Source organism: Anopheles coluzzii, chromosome 2 (assembly GCF_943734685.1).
Source record: "Anopheles coluzzii chromosome 2, AcolN3, whole genome shotgun sequence".
NCBI classification, from domain to species: domain Eukaryota; kingdom Metazoa; phylum Arthropoda; class Insecta; order Diptera; family Culicidae; genus Anopheles; species Anopheles coluzzii.
Window position 1 is genome coordinate 13,057,222 of NC_064670.1, and position 20,712 is coordinate 13,077,933.

General features: G+C 46.1%; 1 protein-coding gene across 4 annotated transcripts in view; it reads right to left on the reverse strand.

The window, feature by feature from the left end:
• Positions 1-2,152: 2,152 nt before the first annotated feature.
• Positions 2,153-20,712, reverse strand: part of LOC120953974 (Kv channel-interacting protein 1) — a 30,121-nt gene continuing 11,561 nt past the window's right edge. For 3 of the 4 annotated variants that reach the window (XM_040374441.2, XM_040374439.2, XM_040374438.2), the window contains exons 3-7: positions 5,130-5,772; positions 4,501-4,570; positions 4,352-4,422; positions 2,712-2,906; positions 2,153-2,634 (exon numbers count right to left, since the gene is read on the reverse strand). In XM_040374441.2, the coding sequence (XP_040230375.1) occupies positions 2,509-2,634; positions 2,712-2,906; positions 4,352-4,422; positions 4,501-4,570; positions 5,130-5,285 (618 nt within the window). In that variant the 5' untranslated portion in view covers positions 5,286-5,772 and the 3' untranslated portion in view covers positions 2,153-2,508. The remainder of the gene's footprint in view (positions 2,635-2,711; positions 2,907-4,351; positions 4,423-4,500; positions 4,571-5,129; positions 5,773-20,712) is intronic. The other variant, XM_040374442.2, reaches the window with a different exon arrangement.

Genomic DNA, 20,712 nt, shown 5'->3' on the forward strand with positions numbered 1-20,712 from the left:
GACGAAAAAACGATACTTTACGATATGAATGATTCACACTGCATAGTGTTGTACTTGTGCGTGAGGGGATGGCAAGAAAGGTAGTTTGTGTTTTGTTACTGGTTTTAGTTTCCATAAAAATGTAGACACTTATGCGCAGCTCTATGTATCTAAAGTTTCGTAAAGTTAAGTATTTATCCACCGTTTCCACGGCAGAAGCAAGCAATCCGGGAGTGAAGGGTGCGGGTTTGTTATTATGTCGTTAAATTGTCTTCAACGGCATGTTATAAACAGTTCGCAGTTTTTTGTTTGTTTGCATTTGCGGTACCAGATTCCTTCATTTTCCTTTTCAAATACGATCACGCCGCTAGTGTATGTAGTTAGCTCTGACACTTTATGTAAAAGTCCTACGATGCACTAGAACATGCGTTGCGTCTAGTTAAGCCCTATTTTTGTCTAGTAGCTGAACGCGTTCGTATGCTATAGAAGCGCACACAACGCTATTCTGTTATGCACCCTATATAGTGCTTAGTAAAGTGTTTAGTATTAGCTACACTAAGGAACACTGTCATGCATTTCGCGCTTCTAATGAACTATCCCTTCCAATTGCGTTCGCACATTACCAGTCCTTGCAATAGACTCTCTCTCACACACGCACACACAAACACACACACACGCACGCAATACCGAGAAGAAACACCCATAGAAGAGATACTGAATAACGGATACGAGATTCTTCAAACGACGACGACCCGGTCGTTCGCTTTCGTACAAGTACATCGGCTTACCATGCGCACGCGTTCACTCTGCATCGTCGTCTTAAGCTAATTGAGTTTAAAATTACTATTTGATTTAAAATGTCTCTCGTGTCAGCCTCATTGCTCGGTTGTGCACCCTTTGCATCGGTGATGCTGGGCTATTCGTTTTTGCCACATTTCCTGCACGTCTGCCCTTCCATTTCCGACCCCCAACCCATTAGTTCTGCGCTAATCTACTACTTGCATACTGGCTTCGGTTATCCCTACGGGTTGACTTATTGGTAGTTTTTGGTGTTATGTGTTAGTTTCCTATCTTACAATGTTGCTGCTGCTGCTTGTTTTGTTAAATTGTTTTTGGGTGGCGTTTGCTGTGGAAATTTCACCTACCTACCCCTTCAGGGCAGAATCTCGTTCAATATCAATTCTTTAGCACACATGAGACCACACAGCAAAACCATAGGGTTAATTTGTTAATACTGATCATATTTGTTCGTTCGACCGGTGTTGCACCGGAAGTGTCAAATGTGGGCCTATGGTGAAGCACTGTACATGGCTAGTATGATTTGCAGCATGTGGAAACAAAACAATAACAGATGCGTTGAATGATGTTAGCTGCCTATGAATTGAAAAAAAGGATTGCAGGAAGCCGCATGTCTACCCCTCCAAACAATGATTCTGATGGCTTCCTACTCACTCAACACTACCTGTAAACGATTGTCTATTGTCAACTAAGCTGTTCTCTGTATCTTTACACCATGAACTGGATGAAGTCAGTATCTGTTTGTCCTGCATTTGTCTGCAATTTGTCTATCAACACACTACGCTGGGTATACAGCAACAGCTACTGCTAAACAGGGTATGTTGCTTTGATTATTCCAACACTGTGCACTATGCTCAAAGCGGCCCTAAGTCTTCCTAGAGACTATGAACGAATGTAGCTCGTCTGCTGCTGATCTACTAATCTCAATTATTATTGTAACGCTCTCGAGACCATCGGGTAACGCTGCGCTACGTTATCGCTAGTTCCTTCCATCGGTACCAAAGAACTAATAAACCCAAATCGATTTACAAATACAAACGAGCACTTCAAACAAAAACATGTTTAAAACATCTTGTCCGATCACCACCAACTGCGACTCGGCACGGTCACGGTTTCATTATTTGCCTTCTTATTCTTCTTGAACTCTTGTTTTATGTTAGTGTCTTATCAACATAACGTTATTGCTTTCGTAGGTGTGTACTGGAACGTGTGATATGGACCGGAGCACTACGGTGCCAAACAAACCGTCCGGAATGCAAATGGACGGGTCGCCAACGATCGTCTCCCCCGGGCTTGAGTGAGCGGGAGGGAGAGCGGGGACACTTCGAATCGAATCGAATGCAAGCATTGGAAGAAATGGATTATTTAAACTCGCTCTACACAGATGCGCATACCATACCGCAACGGGACGATACCAGGCCAGAACATCTGGCCAGAATCTCTAACTGGTGATTTTGGGGCTAGTTTGGTTATTGGTGAGGTTCCTTTCCTTCCCCACCCAGCCATGGGTGTTGTAGTAAAACTTAACCATTAACATGCTCCAAGTGCAGCCGATCCATCCAGACAACTGCACTAATGTTCCGAGGGCACTGATCCATCGTTTCGCGCGCTGCGTATCGAGCACGCGACCCCTTAGATCAGGTCCTCTTGCCTGCCTTAGAGATGGATTAACGCGAATCGTTCGAGATCTGGTTTGCGCAAGCCTGCGTAGACGCTTTCGGTCGACGGTCATCAAAGACAGTCAAACATTTGCAGCGACTTGGTGACGACGTCATCCTTCAGGCAAGCCTCCAGGAACTCCTCGATCGTGATGATGCCGTCCTGGTTTAAGTCTAGCTTTGCAAACACTTGGTCGACCTGGGGGGCATGCGGAGAACAAGCACAATTAGACGGGGTCTTTCAGGGAGGAAGCAAAACAAATGCGTGACCGTTACCTGTTCCCGGGCTTTCCGGTCGTCTTCTGGTTGATGGGGACGGCGTCCCATCAGCTCATGCACGGCCAATACAATCTCACCCAGCTCGCCACGGCTAATGCAGCCGTCCCCGTTGATGTCGTATAATCGGAAGGTCCACCGCAATCGCTCGTAAACGGAACCACGCAGTAGCGTGGATAGAGTCACTAGAAGATCCTGTAGGGGGATAAGAAAAGAGTTAACGATAATTACAAGGGTACAAAACGCCTAAAGTTATGCAAAAGTGGTAACAAATTGCAGATCGAACTGCAACAACGTGTGATTAGTAAAGCGTATTGCATAGTTTCAGGCTCAGGGGTTTACGGTACGTATAGAATAATTACAAAATCGAACAAATAGTCTGAACTTTGTAAATTTGTGCGATTCTTTAGAGACAAAAAACTACAGGAAGCATAGTTAATAAAAGGAAATGTTGTTTGCCACGCGTTTTGTCCCAAATAGTTCCATCCGTTGCAATAATAACGCTCATAAGGCAAGTGTTTTACTACAACGGTGAAACAAATTGCATTCAAGCACGCAAAAGTGACTTGAAGGTCCGGCCTTATTCGCCAGCGCCGTTGTGTTCATTAATATTCGCCAAGGGACGAGCTCGGCACGGTACGGTATGAAGAGTACGGAAGCCCACCATCACGGAAGTGACTTAAGTGGCGTTAATGATATTCATTCGCAAATAAATAATAAAACTCAACGATGAAAGTGAGAAGCAGCGAACGAGCGCCGAATCACGGAGAAGCATAAACAAACACACCCGACCCGAAGTGTAGAAAGCGGCCAGAACCGACGACAACAACTACCGTCAGAAACGGGCTGGGGGTCACTGGGTAGAAAACTAATTACGCTCATAATTATGGGGCGGGAAAACTAGCTCCGTGTGGCATTCTCTCTGGCTCTCTATCTCTCGCTCACTTTTGCTCGCCTTATTCCGTCGATCTCGTATAACAATCACTCTCTTTCGCGCGAACACACTCACACTCGTTCCGTTCGCACGTTGTCTTTTGAATCTCGGTCGCAAGGTTGCAGGACGGCGCCCGAATTCCCAACGGACTCCTTAGTGGCACCGTGCACGGCGCCCCGGTACGAGCGCTACAATAATTTAATTTTCAAACCCCTTATACTGTCCGCAAGACTCACCCGGCCGAAATCGGGCCAAACGTGCCGGCTAAACGTACGGCTGAATAATTAATTGGTGTTAATAGCCGAGTCACTTAAATCGAACTTTACGCTCATCCGTTCGGTTTGCGTGGCACGGGCCGGTGGTCGGTGGTTGGGCACGCACTTCCGGATCAAAGCGAAGCGTCCGGACAACCGGCACGAATAGTGCTGGACCGGCCTAAGAAGCCAGCCCAGCATTGGGTTGCGTGTTTGGGCGTAATTTTGGGCCGAGCAAGAGTTGGTGCGTCCATCTTTCGGGTGAGCATGAACGGTGTGTGCGTGTACTTAAAGTGCATTGGTATTGCGTGTGGTGGATGGGATTGGAGTACGAGCGACACTCGGATTTCGGTACGCCGGGCACAAATGATAGATTTGTGGCACCGTGAGAACGTGTCGAAAGCCTACGCTACATATCAACGCTAACGGTACACGTTTGCGGTGGCACTTACCCGGAAGGTAATGGATCCGTTGCAGTTGACATCGAACGCTTTGAACACGTAGTGTGCGTAAAGGCTAGAATCTGTGAACGAGAGGACGAGGGTGTGATAATGGCAAGTGTCAGCAGGTTTGCTGGTAATTAGGGCCGTGGTTGACTTACTACCGTGGGGGAAAAATTTCGCATAGATATCCTTGAAGCTGTCCTCGTGCACAACCCCGTCCGGGCATTCCTGTTGTGGAAGGTGGAGAGACAGAAAATGATGATTTTTAGAAATAAATACAAACTACACAAAACATTCCCCCCAGATGCAGATGCCCAGTCTAAGATGTTGGTTGATTTATTCATGCGACATTAGATGGGTTTCGTGAGCGAAATTGCATAATTTTAGGCGTTGTTAGAGTCGAGTCCAATGTATGTCACGAAGGGAACGCCGTGTAATCGTTCTCGTATGAACAAAACGTGAGCAGCATCCATATGCGCTACGACGCAAACATATGATTATTTTCAGACCAGGATTTGTTATCAAGAAAAATGCTTTTTCTGAAGGCATGCCTTAACCATTTCAATCCTATACACTCTTAACCGCTCTCTGCTCTGTTTATGACAAAGTGCTGTGGACAATTTGTACGGAACGTCTAATGCCATGCCTCATGTTATCATTTCTGCTCTAATAACCCATCATGGTCTATTGTCTTAATAGTGCATTTAGGCTTAGAAGCGTACACCGTACACAAAGTACAGTACAACAATAACAACAACTACAGTCCCTTCCTTCGAACCACACTTACCGTTTTGAAGCCTCTGTACATGACCCGTATCTCCTGGCGGGTGAACTTGGTCAGCCGGCAGAGATCCTCGAGCGCGACCGGAATCGGTTTCGGTGCCCGGGCAGGCTCTAGCTCGTACACCACCTCCTCGATCGGACTGTCCGGTGGGGTAGCCATCTTTTCATTGACCTTAAACGAGGTGACCGCAGCAGCGAAGGTTCCGGTTCCACTTCCGCTTCACTGAGCTGGTTGCGAGCGATACTGCGTCTTGGAGAGCGAACGAGATTGGTTGAAACTACTCAACGGCTTTCTCTGTGCGCTTCACGCTGTCATATATTGTGGACAACCGGATCGGTGTGGCAAGATTTAATAATTTTAGAATCGGTTTATCTTCTTCCACTGAGTCACGTTGACTATTGGTTTAAAGTTCAACATAGTTTGTTAAGTTTTCGCATGGTTTCGATTGGTTGAGAAGTTGTTCCATGCTCAGTTAGATGATGTTGATTGAGTGCTGCTTTGCTGTTGCTGTGAGGATGTGGCCATTTTGAAGACTCATATCCAACGTTCCCTACGTCCTGTGATATGGTTGAGAGACATTTCCGTTTGATGCTTTATTCTAGCCTTTCTGCCTTCAGTGAGTGAATAGGGATCCTTCGATGTAGTTCTGTAATTAGAGGAAGAAAAACAACCAATAAAAAACACCTTTTATTTCCATCTATTGGCTGTCTAACAAAAGTCATGTACGCTTCCACAGTGTGCACAGTGTCAAGCGCTGTAGAGCAAATCAGAATTGAAATCAACATAAAAACGCTTAATGAGTACCTAACCGCAAACCATTACGTAATGAGAACCGTTTTGCACCAGCTTGAAGTAACGGCCCTCTCCCCGGAACCCAACGAATACCGTCGCCCTCAATTGAAGCCAATCATGATGAGAAAAGCCCACTAATATTCTGGTGAAATTAGAATTTATGAAAATGATTAAATCTGATTGCGAAACCAGAAAGCCAGCCTCGTCCGTTTCGTGCCATTTTCCCGGTCGGTTGCCGGTCTCGGCGTCCTGGGACCGCGCCGAGAACAGATTAAATGAAAAATTGAGTTCACTTAAACTGAGCAGAAGAATTATTATGGCAAAAGCTCATCAAAACGTAAAGCACCAATGTGCGCCCGTCGGACGGTTTCCAGCCGGGCAGCGGCGTCTTGGTAGCGTCTTGAAAACGTTTCAAGTTGATGCTAAACTGGGCCACCAACGGTCACGTTGCCTTGGAAAGGAGGAAGTGTTCTTAAACGAGCTCGTGGCAGAATGAGACCCAGCTTTATATTACAGATATAGGGAGTTTCTTTTTGCGGTACAGCACACACTAATGAAAAACTCGAACAGCAACGGTACAAAGTTGTACCGGAACGTTTGCCAAAGTATAAGAGCGATCTATGAGTGAAACGATGTTGAAACTCAGGTTCACTGGTTCCGTGTCTTACACACACACACACACACGCACCAATATAAACGTCATTGCCAGCAAACATCAAGAAATACTGTAATATGTTGGAAAGTTTCCAACGTTCCCATTTTCATTATGCCAACTTTTTGGCCGGCTCGGGCAGTGGAAGAGGTGTATGCCACGGTCACACGGGCTGGGGCGGGTTTTTCGCTTGACGAGGCACAAAATCGGGCAACTCTTCCCGAAGTTCTGCTGAACATTGCCAAAACACAGGCCACAAATCTACCGCCCGATCCCATTCGTCCACTTATCGATCGTCCGCACACGGTGTACCGCGTGCGGCTTTTTAGGACCGTGCAACCGACAGTATCGTGCAACCACCAGCACAACCTTTGGCTAGAACGCTTGATGTGAGCTTGATTTTAATTGCAAACATCGACAGCCGCCGCCGCCGTGGAGCCTTGCAGGTTGGGATGGGAGTACAATCTACTGCTTCAACTGCCACGGGAACGCAAACGGATGGTGCAAAGTGGCGACACGGTTGCAGCGGCTTTTGTGGGTCATGCACGGGCGGCACGCACCAAACCCAAACAAGCAACGGTGCGTGGGACCGCTCCAGCGGTAGGCTCTAATTTTGATTCCAGTTGTGCGTGGCAGTGTACGTGATAACAACATACCAAACGAACCGAACAGATTTAGCCATTTATCATTGGTCGGATGAATGTCAGGATCGTCAGGATTGGATGGGGCGACGGAATGGGCGGCTAAGGTGGGAAAGACGGGAGTATTATGCAACTGCACCGTTGGAAAATTTACCACCAGTCGTTATTGGAGTGGAGAACCACGCACGCCGGTTAAAGGACGGTTAAAGCGAAGGGTGCACCGAGCTTGAAATGAGATGCTGGTAGTGATTTACATGAAACTACATGTTACTGTTATGTGACTGCTCTCAGCCAATGCACAGTCATGACAAAGAGCGAAGAGCCATTGAGCACTGGCGGTTGGATTATTGGCACGACAAAGTGGCTGGGAATGCTGGTACGTTGAATAATTGAATTCTTGTTAATGATTTGTTGAGCTAATTTTCGAGAATTAATTAGCAAACCCGAAATGAATTTAGCAACCGACAATTGGTCTGGTAATTAGGCACTGCTTGCTTTTCTGGTGATTTGAAGTGATTCATGGTACAAAGTTGTCATATATTTCACATAATGAAGTACTCGAAAAAAGCATAGAGGGACGAATAAGTATTATTTGTTGTCGTATTAGACTGAAAGGATTCATTTCGAAATATTTCAAATCGTAGTTAATTAAGCAGCTTGTTAGTGATGATCTTTCTGAGTGAAGGAACACTTCACTTGTTAGTTTCATTTGGTAGATTTGCAACTGTATTCGTTTTTTGTTTTCTATGGTTGCAAAAACACTCATTTTTAGTTTGTCGGTTCCAATCAGAAAACTCAAAACTCGTTAAACTCTGTATAATTATTCCGAAAGGGGGAAACTATAGATCTCAATTAGCACTAAGCCAACACATTTGCCACTGTTCGGTTCGACCCATTCATACACCGTTTTCGTTCGTTTCACCGCACTGTGGAGCGCGCAATGTTCTGCTTCCTCTCGCGAACGTGGGCAGATTTTAATATTGCCCGTGTAGCGGCAGAAACAGAAAGGCTTTTATGTTTCCACTGCAAACGAATGAAATCCAATTACAGTTGCTTCCATTGCGAAGGGTCGAAAAGTAAATGCTTCCACCGAGCGTGCAAAGGTAAAAGTGCCCGATCGGAGGAAATTCCTGCAAGAAAATCGGATGGATGCTGTGAATTAAAAAAAAAGCGGAAACACCAGGGCGTGGAAAAATTGCTCGTTCAAAAGCGTTCAAAAATTGAAAATCAAGTTAAACGAACATTTCATTTGATTATCGCCGCTCCAATCCGTGGGGAAGGTAGAGGCGAGTGAAGGATTCTTCTTTTGCGTTTTAATTTCCATTACGCCGAGTGTGGCCCTGTAGAGTGCTGTCGAGTAGGGAAATCATTACCGGGACGCCACATTTGTTGGCACGACTGTGCACTTCACTGACCCGGACGTACGGTAGCAAATCGATAATCGAATAAACGCACCAAACGAACTGGTCGACCGGTCAAGGGGAGGGTCAACAGCAATGGTGTAACAAATTGCATTACATGCTGCAGAAGGCAATCACAAAATGGTGTACTTCTACGGTTGGTGGTTGATGTTGGTGTTAACTGGCCATAACGTGTGTGGCGTACGGGCAATGCTGCTAGGTAGTGAAAGGTCAGCTGTGAACTGTGATTGAAAGCGAATTGGACTGCAGGTGTCCAATAATCGGAAAGGTGTTAATAAAGTTAGGTTGTCCATGGCGACGTCTGAATGACAGGCGTGCACTACTTTTGCACTCTTACCTATATATATAGCTCATGCAGAAATAAATCATGGACTGTTGAACAACTTCGTAAGAAGTAGGATTTGTATTGTCAATTGCATAACTGTAGGCGATTTTGAACAGAGAAACAAGATCATCATAGAACTGATTTACAGGCTGGCTGCAAACGTTATTCATTATGAAATTTCAAGCTGCAATAACTGTGCTTGTGCTGTAGGTGTTCACATTGTGTTTCAATGCAACAACTCTCTAATGATGCAGTCAGCCAGCTTCAGCAACCCTAATGACTGTGTTCCATGTCAAGCTTATTATTTTTCAGACGTTCCTTACTTGCATCAGTACACTCTTACTCCCTCTCTAAAGTTTTTCTTTCACCTACAGTGTTGCATTCCATGTGCATGGACTAGTGGTGGGAGGTCGGAATCGGACCTACCCGATTCTGATTCCGTGTTCGGAATCAATTCCGGACCCGATTCCGATGCTGGAATCGATTCCGGAGCCGATTCCGGAGCCGATACCGGAGCCGATTCCGGAGCCGATTCCGGAGCCAATTCCGGATCCGATTCCGGAGCCGATTCCGGAGCCGATTCCGAAGCCGATTCCGGAGTTGGCTCCGAAGCCGATTCTGGAGTTGGCTCCGGAGCCGATTCCGGAGTTGACTCCGGAGCGAAATCAGTCCGGGAATCTCCATGAGAATGGATCTTTTACAAGTAAATTTGGATTTTTGCGGTTATCAATACGTAGTATGATTGGACCCAAACGCCTGTTTTTATGGCGATGCCGAAACTGACTCCGTTTGGTAGCCGATTATAATTTATGAGCCATTTCCGATTCGAGAGCCGACTTCAATTCCGGAGTCGATTCCGGAACCAATTCCGATTCTGGAGCCGATTCCGGAGTCGATTCCGGAGCCGATTCCGGAATAAATTCTGAAGCCGATTTCGGAGTCGATTCCGGAACCGATTCCGATTCCGGAGTCGACTCCGATTCCGGAATCGATTCTGGAAACTGATTCCGGACCTACTATCCGGAATCGATTCCAGAAAACTGCGGAGCTAGCTGGCAGTCTGACAAATACTTCGTTTTTCCCATCACTAGCATGGACGAACCCTCGGCCACATAGCATTTGCATGAAAGCTTTATGCTCACCTCACACGTCAATCTTTACCGTACATGACAACATTGCCCAAATGGCTCCCGGTGCGACAAAAAAACTGTGCACCTAGGTGTACTTCAAGTTTGCACACACATACGTCAGTATTTTTTTTATTCTCCCTCCTCTGAGGCCCCCATATGGTTCCCATTCTCCATTACCACGGGTAGCCAAAATGTACGCTTTTTGGAGCACTCGAAACACACACGCAGGGCAGGGTAGTTTGGACACCATTTGCCGTGTTCCGGTTGTTAATGCTTTGGGATCGGTTTCGGCTCAGGTTTCGTGGGGAACGACAAGGGAAACAGGCGACACGGAATGTTTGCTGTGCGCATCATGTGATTTGTGTGCCGACACATGAGGGGGGCATAAAGGCGATTCGAGACCGAACATAAAACGCTCTGGTAGTGATACTGGATTGCTGGCAAGGATGGGCAGGGCGAGAGCGGCCGAGGTTTGAGTGCATCGCTTCAAATTTCAATGGAAGTTGGACGCACGTTTTCGGCTACCGTGGGTTTTGCCCACTGGTTTCGGGATGGGTGCAGCAAAAGGTGCACACACACACACACACACACATACACAAAAACACAGAAACATGCCATAAATGCAACCTGTGCATGGGCGTGTTTTGCACTTGATTAAGACGAACTATGATTGGAGTAGCAGGCAGCAGGAGCAGAGTGTGGAGCAGGTGTTCACAGTGGTGTACAGCTTTTGGCGTACGCGTTACGCGGGCAGCAGATGGCCAGCAATGCGATGCTATTCAAATAACGCTGCCAGTGAAAATGGAAGCGGATTTGCGAGGACTGATGTCGTAATCACTCTCGTGACAGTGATGTATGAGATTTAGCCCGGGGAACTCATGCACTAACGAGAATGAATGCCGAGAGCAGAAAAGGTGGCCAATGGGAGGCCTGACGCGCACACTGTATGCGTTTCATTTTGTGGAAACACATTTTGTGCAATGAAAGGAAATGTGGGAGAGCTCAGTGTTTAGGTGAATGGAGGGTAAAATTTAAAATCCTTATCGTTCAATGTGTTTTCAGTGTGACCGTTATTATGTTGCAGTTGCTACAAATGGTGCATACTTTTAGGCTATTATTGCATACTTTGAGGCGTTCATCACAGCTGCTTATGAAGGTGTTTTATTACACGAATATAAAACATGAGAACAATTCGTTGACTGATATGTGGATACCAGTTGAATGATGTAAATATTTGGTAAAAGTTTTTACTCAAATAAATTTAGCAGTTGGGCAATCATACACATCAACACAAACATATAAAAGCTAACAGTTACCATGCAAAGGCATTCATACAAAATACGATTTGCAAAAAACATGATACAGAAATAGTCCGAGAAAACAAAAAAAACCTAACTGTCAAGTTCCCACCGGACGCAGCACGATTTACATATTTCTAATTAGAAAACTTCCAATCGCATTACGCCTCGGCGGCTGATAGTATGGTACCACCTTTCGCCGCACTGCAAAAAAGGAAGCACGCCAACTTCTAGTTCGAAGGTTCATCCATCCCATTATGCATTCAGCAAAGCAGCTCGTTACGATCGGGGACTAGATTAGATAAAATGAATTCTCTTCGGAACTGGCTACCCCTAGTTCCTGGTACCCTTTTGGGGAGAGTCCACAATGGAGCAGTAGCGTGCGTGAAAGGGCCCTCTCCCTATGCATCCGCAGCCGAGCCACATATCATCCCCCATCCCAGCACCAACTGGCCAGTGGTGCCAAAACTTGCCCACCATAAAGACAAAAGTGAAACAAATGTCAACAGAAGTTATCCCAGGGAAATGGGAGGGAGGGCGCTTAGCATAGATATAGAGCCATTACCAGGCGGGCCCAAGTGTTGCGGTTGGTGTGCCGCGAAATCGCCCAAACAAAGACGTTTGGCCGTCCCGTGGAGTGACATTATGCAAAGCGGCTGGAAGGCTTCTCCACGCAAGACGATTATAGCTGAGGTTGTTTTTGTTTTTACTGTTGTTGTCTGATGCTACGATACTGCTTTATTGTTCACACCTCTAACCCCCGTCCCTTGCCGTGACCCGTGGTCCGACCGTTTATGCGGAAGCTTTCGTTTGCGCCTTTTTTTATGGCACATCTTGCGGGCGAACTCTTTAAGTGGGCATCGTAATGCCGCGTAGGAAGGACACAACACCCCGGGAAGCTTGTCACGGCAGTACGAGTCGACGAACCGTATCATTCATCCGGTGTGTCCCCCCCAGCAATGAGATGCAAATCGAATTCCAAGTCGTACTGTCTTTATGTTCTTTCTCTCTTTCTCTCTCTCTTCGTAGTATGTGTGTGTGTCTGGGGGCGGTTGTGGGTCGTGTTTTCAATAAGGAGTTGTAAAGAAAGGATTAAAGATACACCACGCAAAGCGCCTGGTTCAGCAGTGTTGAAGGGTCATGCTGACGGTGCTACACACATAGGTCGCTGATTCATACTACACCGAAGATAAGAACGTAACTCATCCTTGGGGTAGCATATTAGCTTCCTGTTCCCTGTTGGCTGGAAATCCACCATACATACAGACACACACTCATGCTGAATGGACTGAAGCCGCTATTATTACCGCCGTGGTTCGGATACGTCATGTCCCACGGTTTAATAAGACACGCTATCAGCCAGGCGTGACCTATCACGGTGCTACGGGACCGCCGTCCGGCCGGCCTGTCAGAGCATCAAATTGGCAATAAATAAAGGTGTGCGCTGTAATAATTTCCTACCCATTCTACCGGGAAGTGAAAGGCAGAGTAAAAAAAGAAAATAAATGGAAATAAAACGAAAGCCTTATCCCTGCGGGTTCAGCCCGTGTGCTCAGGCCACCACCACCAGAGCGTGAATCATAATGCTGCCCTGAGGCTTGAGGCGTGACCGGGTGGTGTTTGGTGCTTCTAGCAGCGGGTGCTTCCGAGGCGTGGAAAATATCTAAACTGTGCAATAAGTGCGTATAAATTTGGGGAGATATTTCTATTGCAAACTAGTTTTTTAAAGGAATTAGTGAAAAATAATTACACTAACTGTTTGACGCTTGCAACACTCTGGCACACCCTGTGGACATAATGGGCCGGTGGTGCTGTTTTATCTCACCCCGGCAATGCCTATTCCCACGAGCGCGTTGAGCCGTCGTCCTGCTGGTAGACGTGTTGGTGGTGTGTTCTCTTTTTTATGTGTTGTGTCGAGCATTTTTTTTCCTCGACACCGACCTTCGCCCCCTTTTTTAATACTCTCTCATAAGCTGGCTAATAGGGAGTCCGCCCCTCCAATAGGGAGGGATAGCAGAAGCAAGGATGATTTCACTCTCTATAGCAGCGATTCACTCGGCTCGACGGTGTTGTCCTTGCAATCCACCGGTAGCCCCGTGGTCGCCAAGTTTTGCCGGTTGAGGGTGTTTGAAAATATATGCTGGTTGACTTTTAAAGTGCTTTTTGTACGCGGGCTGCTTGCTTGTGTAGCGACCATTTGTATTGGTGTTTTATATTTGTACCGGTTGATTGATGGTTGTGTTTCTGCCGGTTCTTTGCGATTGATTTTATGCCCTTTTTTCTACCGAGCAAACACACTGTACAAGTATTTGCTGACCGTAACAGAATGTGCAGAAAGTAAAATGGGAATGTGCTGCCAAAAACCGATGTCAAGCAGTGGTTATTTTTTCGGAGACAGCAAATTATTTGAAATTTCGACACGATAAAGAAAAAACCACAAATCATTACGCTAGCAAATGTTGGCAAGATGTAAAAAAATGAATAGGTAATGATCTGAGCTGAAACTTTTCATCCCAGCAAAGGAACCGATACGGGGGGGACGGCTTTGTGCCCGGCTACGACAGCACAAAGGATCGCCTTCGTGACAAGCGAATAATGCCTTTTCGGAGGAGAAAAATTAAGCATGATAAGGATGTGGAATCCTTTCTCATAAAAATGCACACGCCTCGTGCCCTGTCACACGCTGACCGGATGCTTGCGTTTGCAGAATATTATGTGATTTTTTTGTATGTGAGCTTGTCCCCTTATCATCTAACGCAGCATCAGCAGCAGGTGAGGGTGTCTACTGCAGGTGAATGAAAGCGTTTCTTCCATTCCAAATTTTAGCTGAGCTTGTATTATCGGCGGGAAGGTTTGTTGGTGTACACACGGACCGGAGTTTTGGGTTTTATGATGAAAGTTTTGACATGACACACACGAAGCCCTGTGAGTTGGCAGAATATATACACGGACCGAGAGCCCCCGGACAGAGCCTTTGATGCTTTATGCCTCCAATAGAGAATGGGGAGGGTTTTCACCCCAGAAAAAAGGTATTTTTTTTGACAGTTTTTCGTGTAATCCGGCACAGAGACATCCGAAAAGAGAGCCCCTTAAAAATGTGATGTGAGTTGCAAGAAAACGGAAGCTCCACATGCGAACGCGCCTCACCCGTTTGGACGTGTGTGTGTGTGTGTGTGTGTGACGATGGGTGGCGACTTTTGGTCGCATTGATGATTTATGAACCTTGATATCGCACAGCGCCCATTGAAGAAAGGCTGCTTCACGTTATCTTTGTCTCCTCGTGCCAAGGCAAGAGATGATGATCGCTCAATTTTGTCGACTCGGTGTCGCTTTCGTAGAAGCACGAAACGATATCCATATCGTCATTATCGTAGCTGGATCATCGTTAGGAAGCGAGCGCGATTGTTAAAAAGTCAGTACGTTTTCTTTATTTCTCTGAACAGCACGTTCGAAAGAGGAATGTCTGCGACAAAGGATGATTACAAGGGGTGGATAGTTTTTTTTTTTTTGGTTTTCATTGGAATTTTTTAGTCGTTCCGTTGTTTCCTGTTAAACGATGTTCCTTAGCGACGAATTTTTTTTACCAGAATGACATAATAATATTAGAATTTAGCAATCAATGTAGTTAATAACCAAAAAGCTCTCGCTAGCATCATTATAACGCCAATTTGTCACACAAACATTGCATACATGCAGGCGTATTTCCCTTCGGCATTAACTTAAAATTAATCTTCCAACTTAACCTGCTTATTAATACTCCCAACCGTTCCATTCTTAAGGCACACCATAGGCGAATGGACCATAACGGAGAAGAGAAATGGTGTGTCACTTTTCATCTTACCGAGCCTCACGAGTGTATCCGATAAGCCGAGGTTAAAATGTGACCGAGATAAAAGCGTCGCGAACATCACACGGCCATTATCGTGGCGGAAATTGGAACAGTTCCGGCAAGCCGTGGCCGTGCACGGAAACTCTACACAGCGACACACCATTACACTGGAGTGTGTAATGTAACGCGCGCCGGTTCCAGTGTACTCCCAGTTGGCACATCGTAAAAGCTCATTAAAAGCTTCGACAAGCACAGGGGTAGGGCACGGTTGCGATGGAATACAATCACATGTATGAAGAGGTGCGGTCGAAGATGCTTATATTGCACCCGGGAGACACCCAGGGCCAGAGATTTCGCCCCGCAAGGCAAGTGGCCGTGCGTCACTACGGCTGGCTTGAGGGTAGTCGACCGCCGGCGATCAGCTACCAGCCCGGTTCTTGCCGGAATTGTGATATAATTAAGAGCTGGTTGGGGTTTTGGACGAGGTTTGGTAAATGGGAGAGGGCAAGGCCTTCTCGTAGAATTCAGTTTCCGATCGGGTCGGTACGATAGGATAGACAAAAAAAAGAAAGAAAGGAAGAAGTCAACGTTTAAGCCTAGCACAAAGCCTATCTCGAGTGTAATCTGCTCTGACGTCAGCCAATGATAGTACTCGGGAAAGATTGTTAATTATAATGAAATCTTCTCTTTTGCGGGGCGCGGACGAGAGGCATGGGAGGCAATTGGCTGTTGATAGAATCAAGCAAGGATAATAGAGGATCATGTGAATTAAAAAGATTTTGTTGGTGAGAAAGTATTACAGCCGTTACACAATTTATGTAGGTCCTTACAGATATAAAAAAAATCTTTAATGTATATTTTCCCGTACACATGAAAAGCATTGCGATTTTTTTTAAATAAACATTCTTTTTCAACGCATCACGTAGCAAGAGGCAGGCACGATAAAAGCTGTCTCCGCCTTAGCATAACAAACGGAGGCAAATCATGAAGTTAATTTTATTTTGTACACACCATTAAAACTTTCCTTCATCCACCAGCTGCCACTAGCACGGGTGTCGCTTTGCAAAAAGCAAAGCCAAACAAACAAAATAGCGGGTGAAGTAAAAAAATCATGCCCTCTTTCTCGCTTCGCTAAGGTGCAAATCAGTCCAAAGTTGGTGCTGGCAGTTGGTAAAGAAAACAAGCATAAAAAACTATTCCACAGTGTTAGCCTCACTAAAAACACGACCGTGATGAACACGCAGTGATGAAGTTGAGATGCAGCGCGACACTTGCGCGACAGGAAAAACGGGGAAAGTTGTTTGGCGTTGCCTTGCTTCGGTTCTTAGTTTTTACACACCGTACCGTATACTACCAGGCACCCGTTCACAGCTCGACATCGAGCGCTGAAGTTTAATGTTGTTTTTGTTTGCCCATGTTGCAGCTAATAGTGCACATTTCGGGAATGGTTATTTGAAGTGGTGATAAAGCTGGGCAAAACTTAAGCACTTCTAACAGAGCACTGACGAGAAGGTGTGGTGGGATTAGGGCGGCTTTGCTTATGATTTAAGATAAGATTTTGTTTGTACATCCCGACATGAATGTTTGGTAGATGTTTTTTAAAAAGAGAAGTTTTGTTTGTGCAAGAAAAATACTTTGTTTTTCTTTTCAGATGGATAAATAAACCGACATGAATGAGAAGCTGGTGGTAGTTTTGGTACGACTGGAGAAAATTAATTTTCATCCAGCTCATCAGCTGGCTGGCGTGGATTATGGCAGTCATCGGGTGTGTGAGGCGCGCAAGGTACATGAAAGTTTAATCTCCCGTCTGATTATCCTGGAGTGGAGTGGAGTGGAGTGAAAAATTATTGTTTAAATTGAACTTGCTTTTGTGTCGAGTGAAGCTAGTTTGAAGTATGTTGCCGTTTTATGTTGATAAAATGTTTAACAATACCAGAAAAGCACATAACTTTACCCTGTTTTACCCACATCAAACGCTAACGCTGTTCGAATAAAAAGGCACGGCATCAACAAAAGAAACCCGCTGCCCTACATCATCTGTCGATGAATGAGTAATTGGCCGGAAAAGCGATTTGAATCGTGTAAAAGTGAGCCAACGCCGCCAACAACACTTTACCTATGAAACTGCCAATCGACTCGGTCGGTCACTTCCTTGACGATTGGGATTTCCCACTCGCTCGTGTTTACCGCTAACAAGCGTTTTCCATTTACGAAGCGCATCGGGGAAAAAAGGCGGAGGGAGTGTTGTTTTTTGGTGGGCTTTAGACCACGCAACAACTGCCCTGATCGTGGCAGTGTGTTTGGTTTTTCCAGTCGGTGGTGAAAGTACAGGGACAGAGCAGCGCAAGTACGCGGAGAGGGGCTCGTTTGGGGGGTTGTTGATTAAATGTTTAATGGCATGAAATTGATTCCGTACATGGGTAAGTATCGGTGGCTGGCACGCAACCAAGCGACCATATCGACAGGGAGCTTTATCGGGATTAAAGAGCGGGGCAGCTGGTTCCGTAGTGCGAGTGAGCACGTTAATGCTACCGGCGCAGGATGGCTATCAGAAAGGGTAGCGATTAGTTTTTGATTTCTATATTAACTCAGCCCACTCGGCCAGTTTTGTCTTGCCTTGTTTTAATTTAATTTTAACCTATGGTAATTTAATTCTATTCAATCACCATACAGCTTAAAGGTTCAACAATAATCAATTGAAAATGTTTCGAAAAATATCCGTGCGATCGAAACGACTGTTGCTTGCTTCATCTCGTTTACCCCGTTGATGATTGCCTTTCTTGAAACAGAATCATCACCATAACTGTCGACGGATAATTCGCTCTCTCTCTCTCTCTGTCTTCCTTTCGATCACCATAAAACCAATTGACGCCAAGCGAACGAACCACTCTCGGGCCGGTGCCATCGGTGCCGACTGACCGATCATTATCGTAAAAACAAAGGCCAATCCAAGAAAGTAAAATCACAACGCTTCATGTCAAGTGGTAAATGAAGTGGACCGTTCGGACGTGGTGATCGCATCCTAGCTGCCCACATCACACAGGGGAAAACATGACAGACCGGGCAAAAAGAAACGGGAGTCTTCCCATTCGATTTTTTGTTGTTGCTCCGCTTCGTGCTGAAACCATTCCAGCACAGCGAATGCACGGAAATGGAGAAAAACTTTTAAGGCTTCTGGTGAGCGTTTTCCCTGCTGTTGCGCTCTTCCGCCTTGTTGGCTCCCTTCCATCACTATGCAGTGAACGGAGGAAAAACCCAGTCAAGTGGAAACTACTTCTCGCGGGCTTCCCTGATTCCGGGTCGATTCCGGGTGCGATCCCGTTGAAAGTTGGTATCGATTGGCTGGGCGCTGACTGGTGAGGGGTTTTCGCCCTGCCATGCCAAATTGGTACAAAATCGAACGAGTGTCTAGTGTCAATTTTCCCATTCTTTCCCATCGGACTTCCTCCCAACCGACTCCAACCGGCCATACACGAGGTTCAATGGCACGGAAGTTTTGCAAAGCTTAAGCACAAAACACACTTAGCAATTCCACGCGAGGGAGTGCAGAAGATTGCGATGGAGGAAAACGCGCAAAGAAGACATCGGTACATCCAAATCAAACAGTGTGCCTTTGTGGTGCTGGGTTGGTGCTGAAGCGATGGGAGTGAAAGTGAAATGCACACACACAAGCACACAGACACACAAATGGTACGGAAATGGAAAGAAAACAAACAGCGCAGGAAGGATGCGAGGGAGAACTTTTACGCCGGGCGCACCAAGCAGCCACGAATGTCAATGTTTGAAAAATGGTGTACAGAGATTATTTGAAAGCTGAGAAAGGAAATCGCCAACAAAAACTCCATCTCGATTGGAAAGAACTTTTTCGCTCCAGCCGGTTTGCAAAACAGTGGATTGGTTTTTTTATTTTCATTTCTTTGTAGGGAAAGAAACGAAACCATCAATTGTCACCCGACGAAGGTCGATCTCGGCGGGGCGGCTGTAGCATCGTCTGGTGTCTGGACTTCCTGGGTTCGATTGTGGAAGGCTTCATCAATTTGTAAGCCACCAAACCTGTGATTGCCAATCGCTGAACAGGGATCGACGTCGAAACGAATTCTTCCAGTGGGATGGAAATTTGTCAGAATGAAAAATAAGACAAGAAGCGGCCGACATGGGTTCGCTTCTGTTTTGGCATCCACAGCTTGCTGGAGCATCATTTGATCTGATTGAATTTCTCAGCCCCATCGGAAACGCGCATGCGAAGGGAGGACGCGGGTGGTTTCCATTTAGGATATTACGTATTCGGTACGAGTTGTTCAATTTAGACATTTGTTTTCTCGCCCCAAACTCGATCGATTCTTAACAGTGCGCCCTCAGCTCACAGCATACGTACCTAGGACAGCATCACGTATCGGATGGGGTTGTGCTTCACTTGCCATCGATATCGGTCCGAGTGCAGTGACCCGTGCATAAAGTGTACCATTTGCAACCCTCTCAGCCGAACGGTGGGTCTCAGTCGGTGGATGGAATCGGTGTAAGTTACTTCATTAAGAACCAAGAGCTTTAACTGCCCAAGACGCGTTAACTGGAGCCTTGTTTACTTAGGATACGTAAGGTTCTACTTTTGCCCAAGCTTTCCCGATGCTTGCCCTACCTTTCGGATGAAAGGCAAACCACACACACCACGAACCTTCCCTCCTCCACCGATGTTCCACCGAGGTCCCGTAAATATTTGATCGACATGCATACGGGGGCCGCATGCTGGTGGTTTCCGTTTCACTGGAAGCACTTTCGCAAGATGCCCCACTACCCGTCTGTTTACGGTGGCTAGCGGGATCCTGCAGCTTCAGCTTCATTTGAAGTGAATAATTTAGAAAATCATTCTCCGAGCCCACCAAAACACCCATCTCCCTGGGCAACGTGGGGAACGCTCTCGAAATGAGCAATCCCGGCTCTTCCACCTGCCCCGTTTCTTGCACCACCTCCTTGAAATCGAGATGGAAAATTAATGATACCCAAGAGTCCGTTGTTTGCTGTTCTTGCCACCAACGGTATCATTTTTTAAACGCGCTCAAGCGGTAAGTGATTTCGTTTTGGCGGATGCGCACCAACGCAGGCCTCACTCCGCGCTCCGTGCTTGATTGATTACTTATTGGTTTATTAGATTTTAAAACGAGCGGTGAGCTTGAAAATTGAATTCCGGTTCTATTGGAACAAAAGGAAAAAAAAAACATAGCCCGCGTACTTCGCGCTGGGCTCGGGAGTGGGATTGTAAAACTGTTATCATCACGGCAAGATTCACTTTAAATGATTGCGTGTTTTTTTCTTCTGCTTCTTAGACCTCCCGCATTCTAGCCTTGCCAAGAGGATAAAGCGGGCAATAAAAATCCACTCCAGCGAAGGAATAGTGGCTCCCGGGTCGAAGCCGTGTTCCGTGTCTTACCATCCAAATCACGAAAGAGTTGTAAAACTGACAAGTGAGAAAATTTATTGACTGATCGTTTCACGAGTGGTGA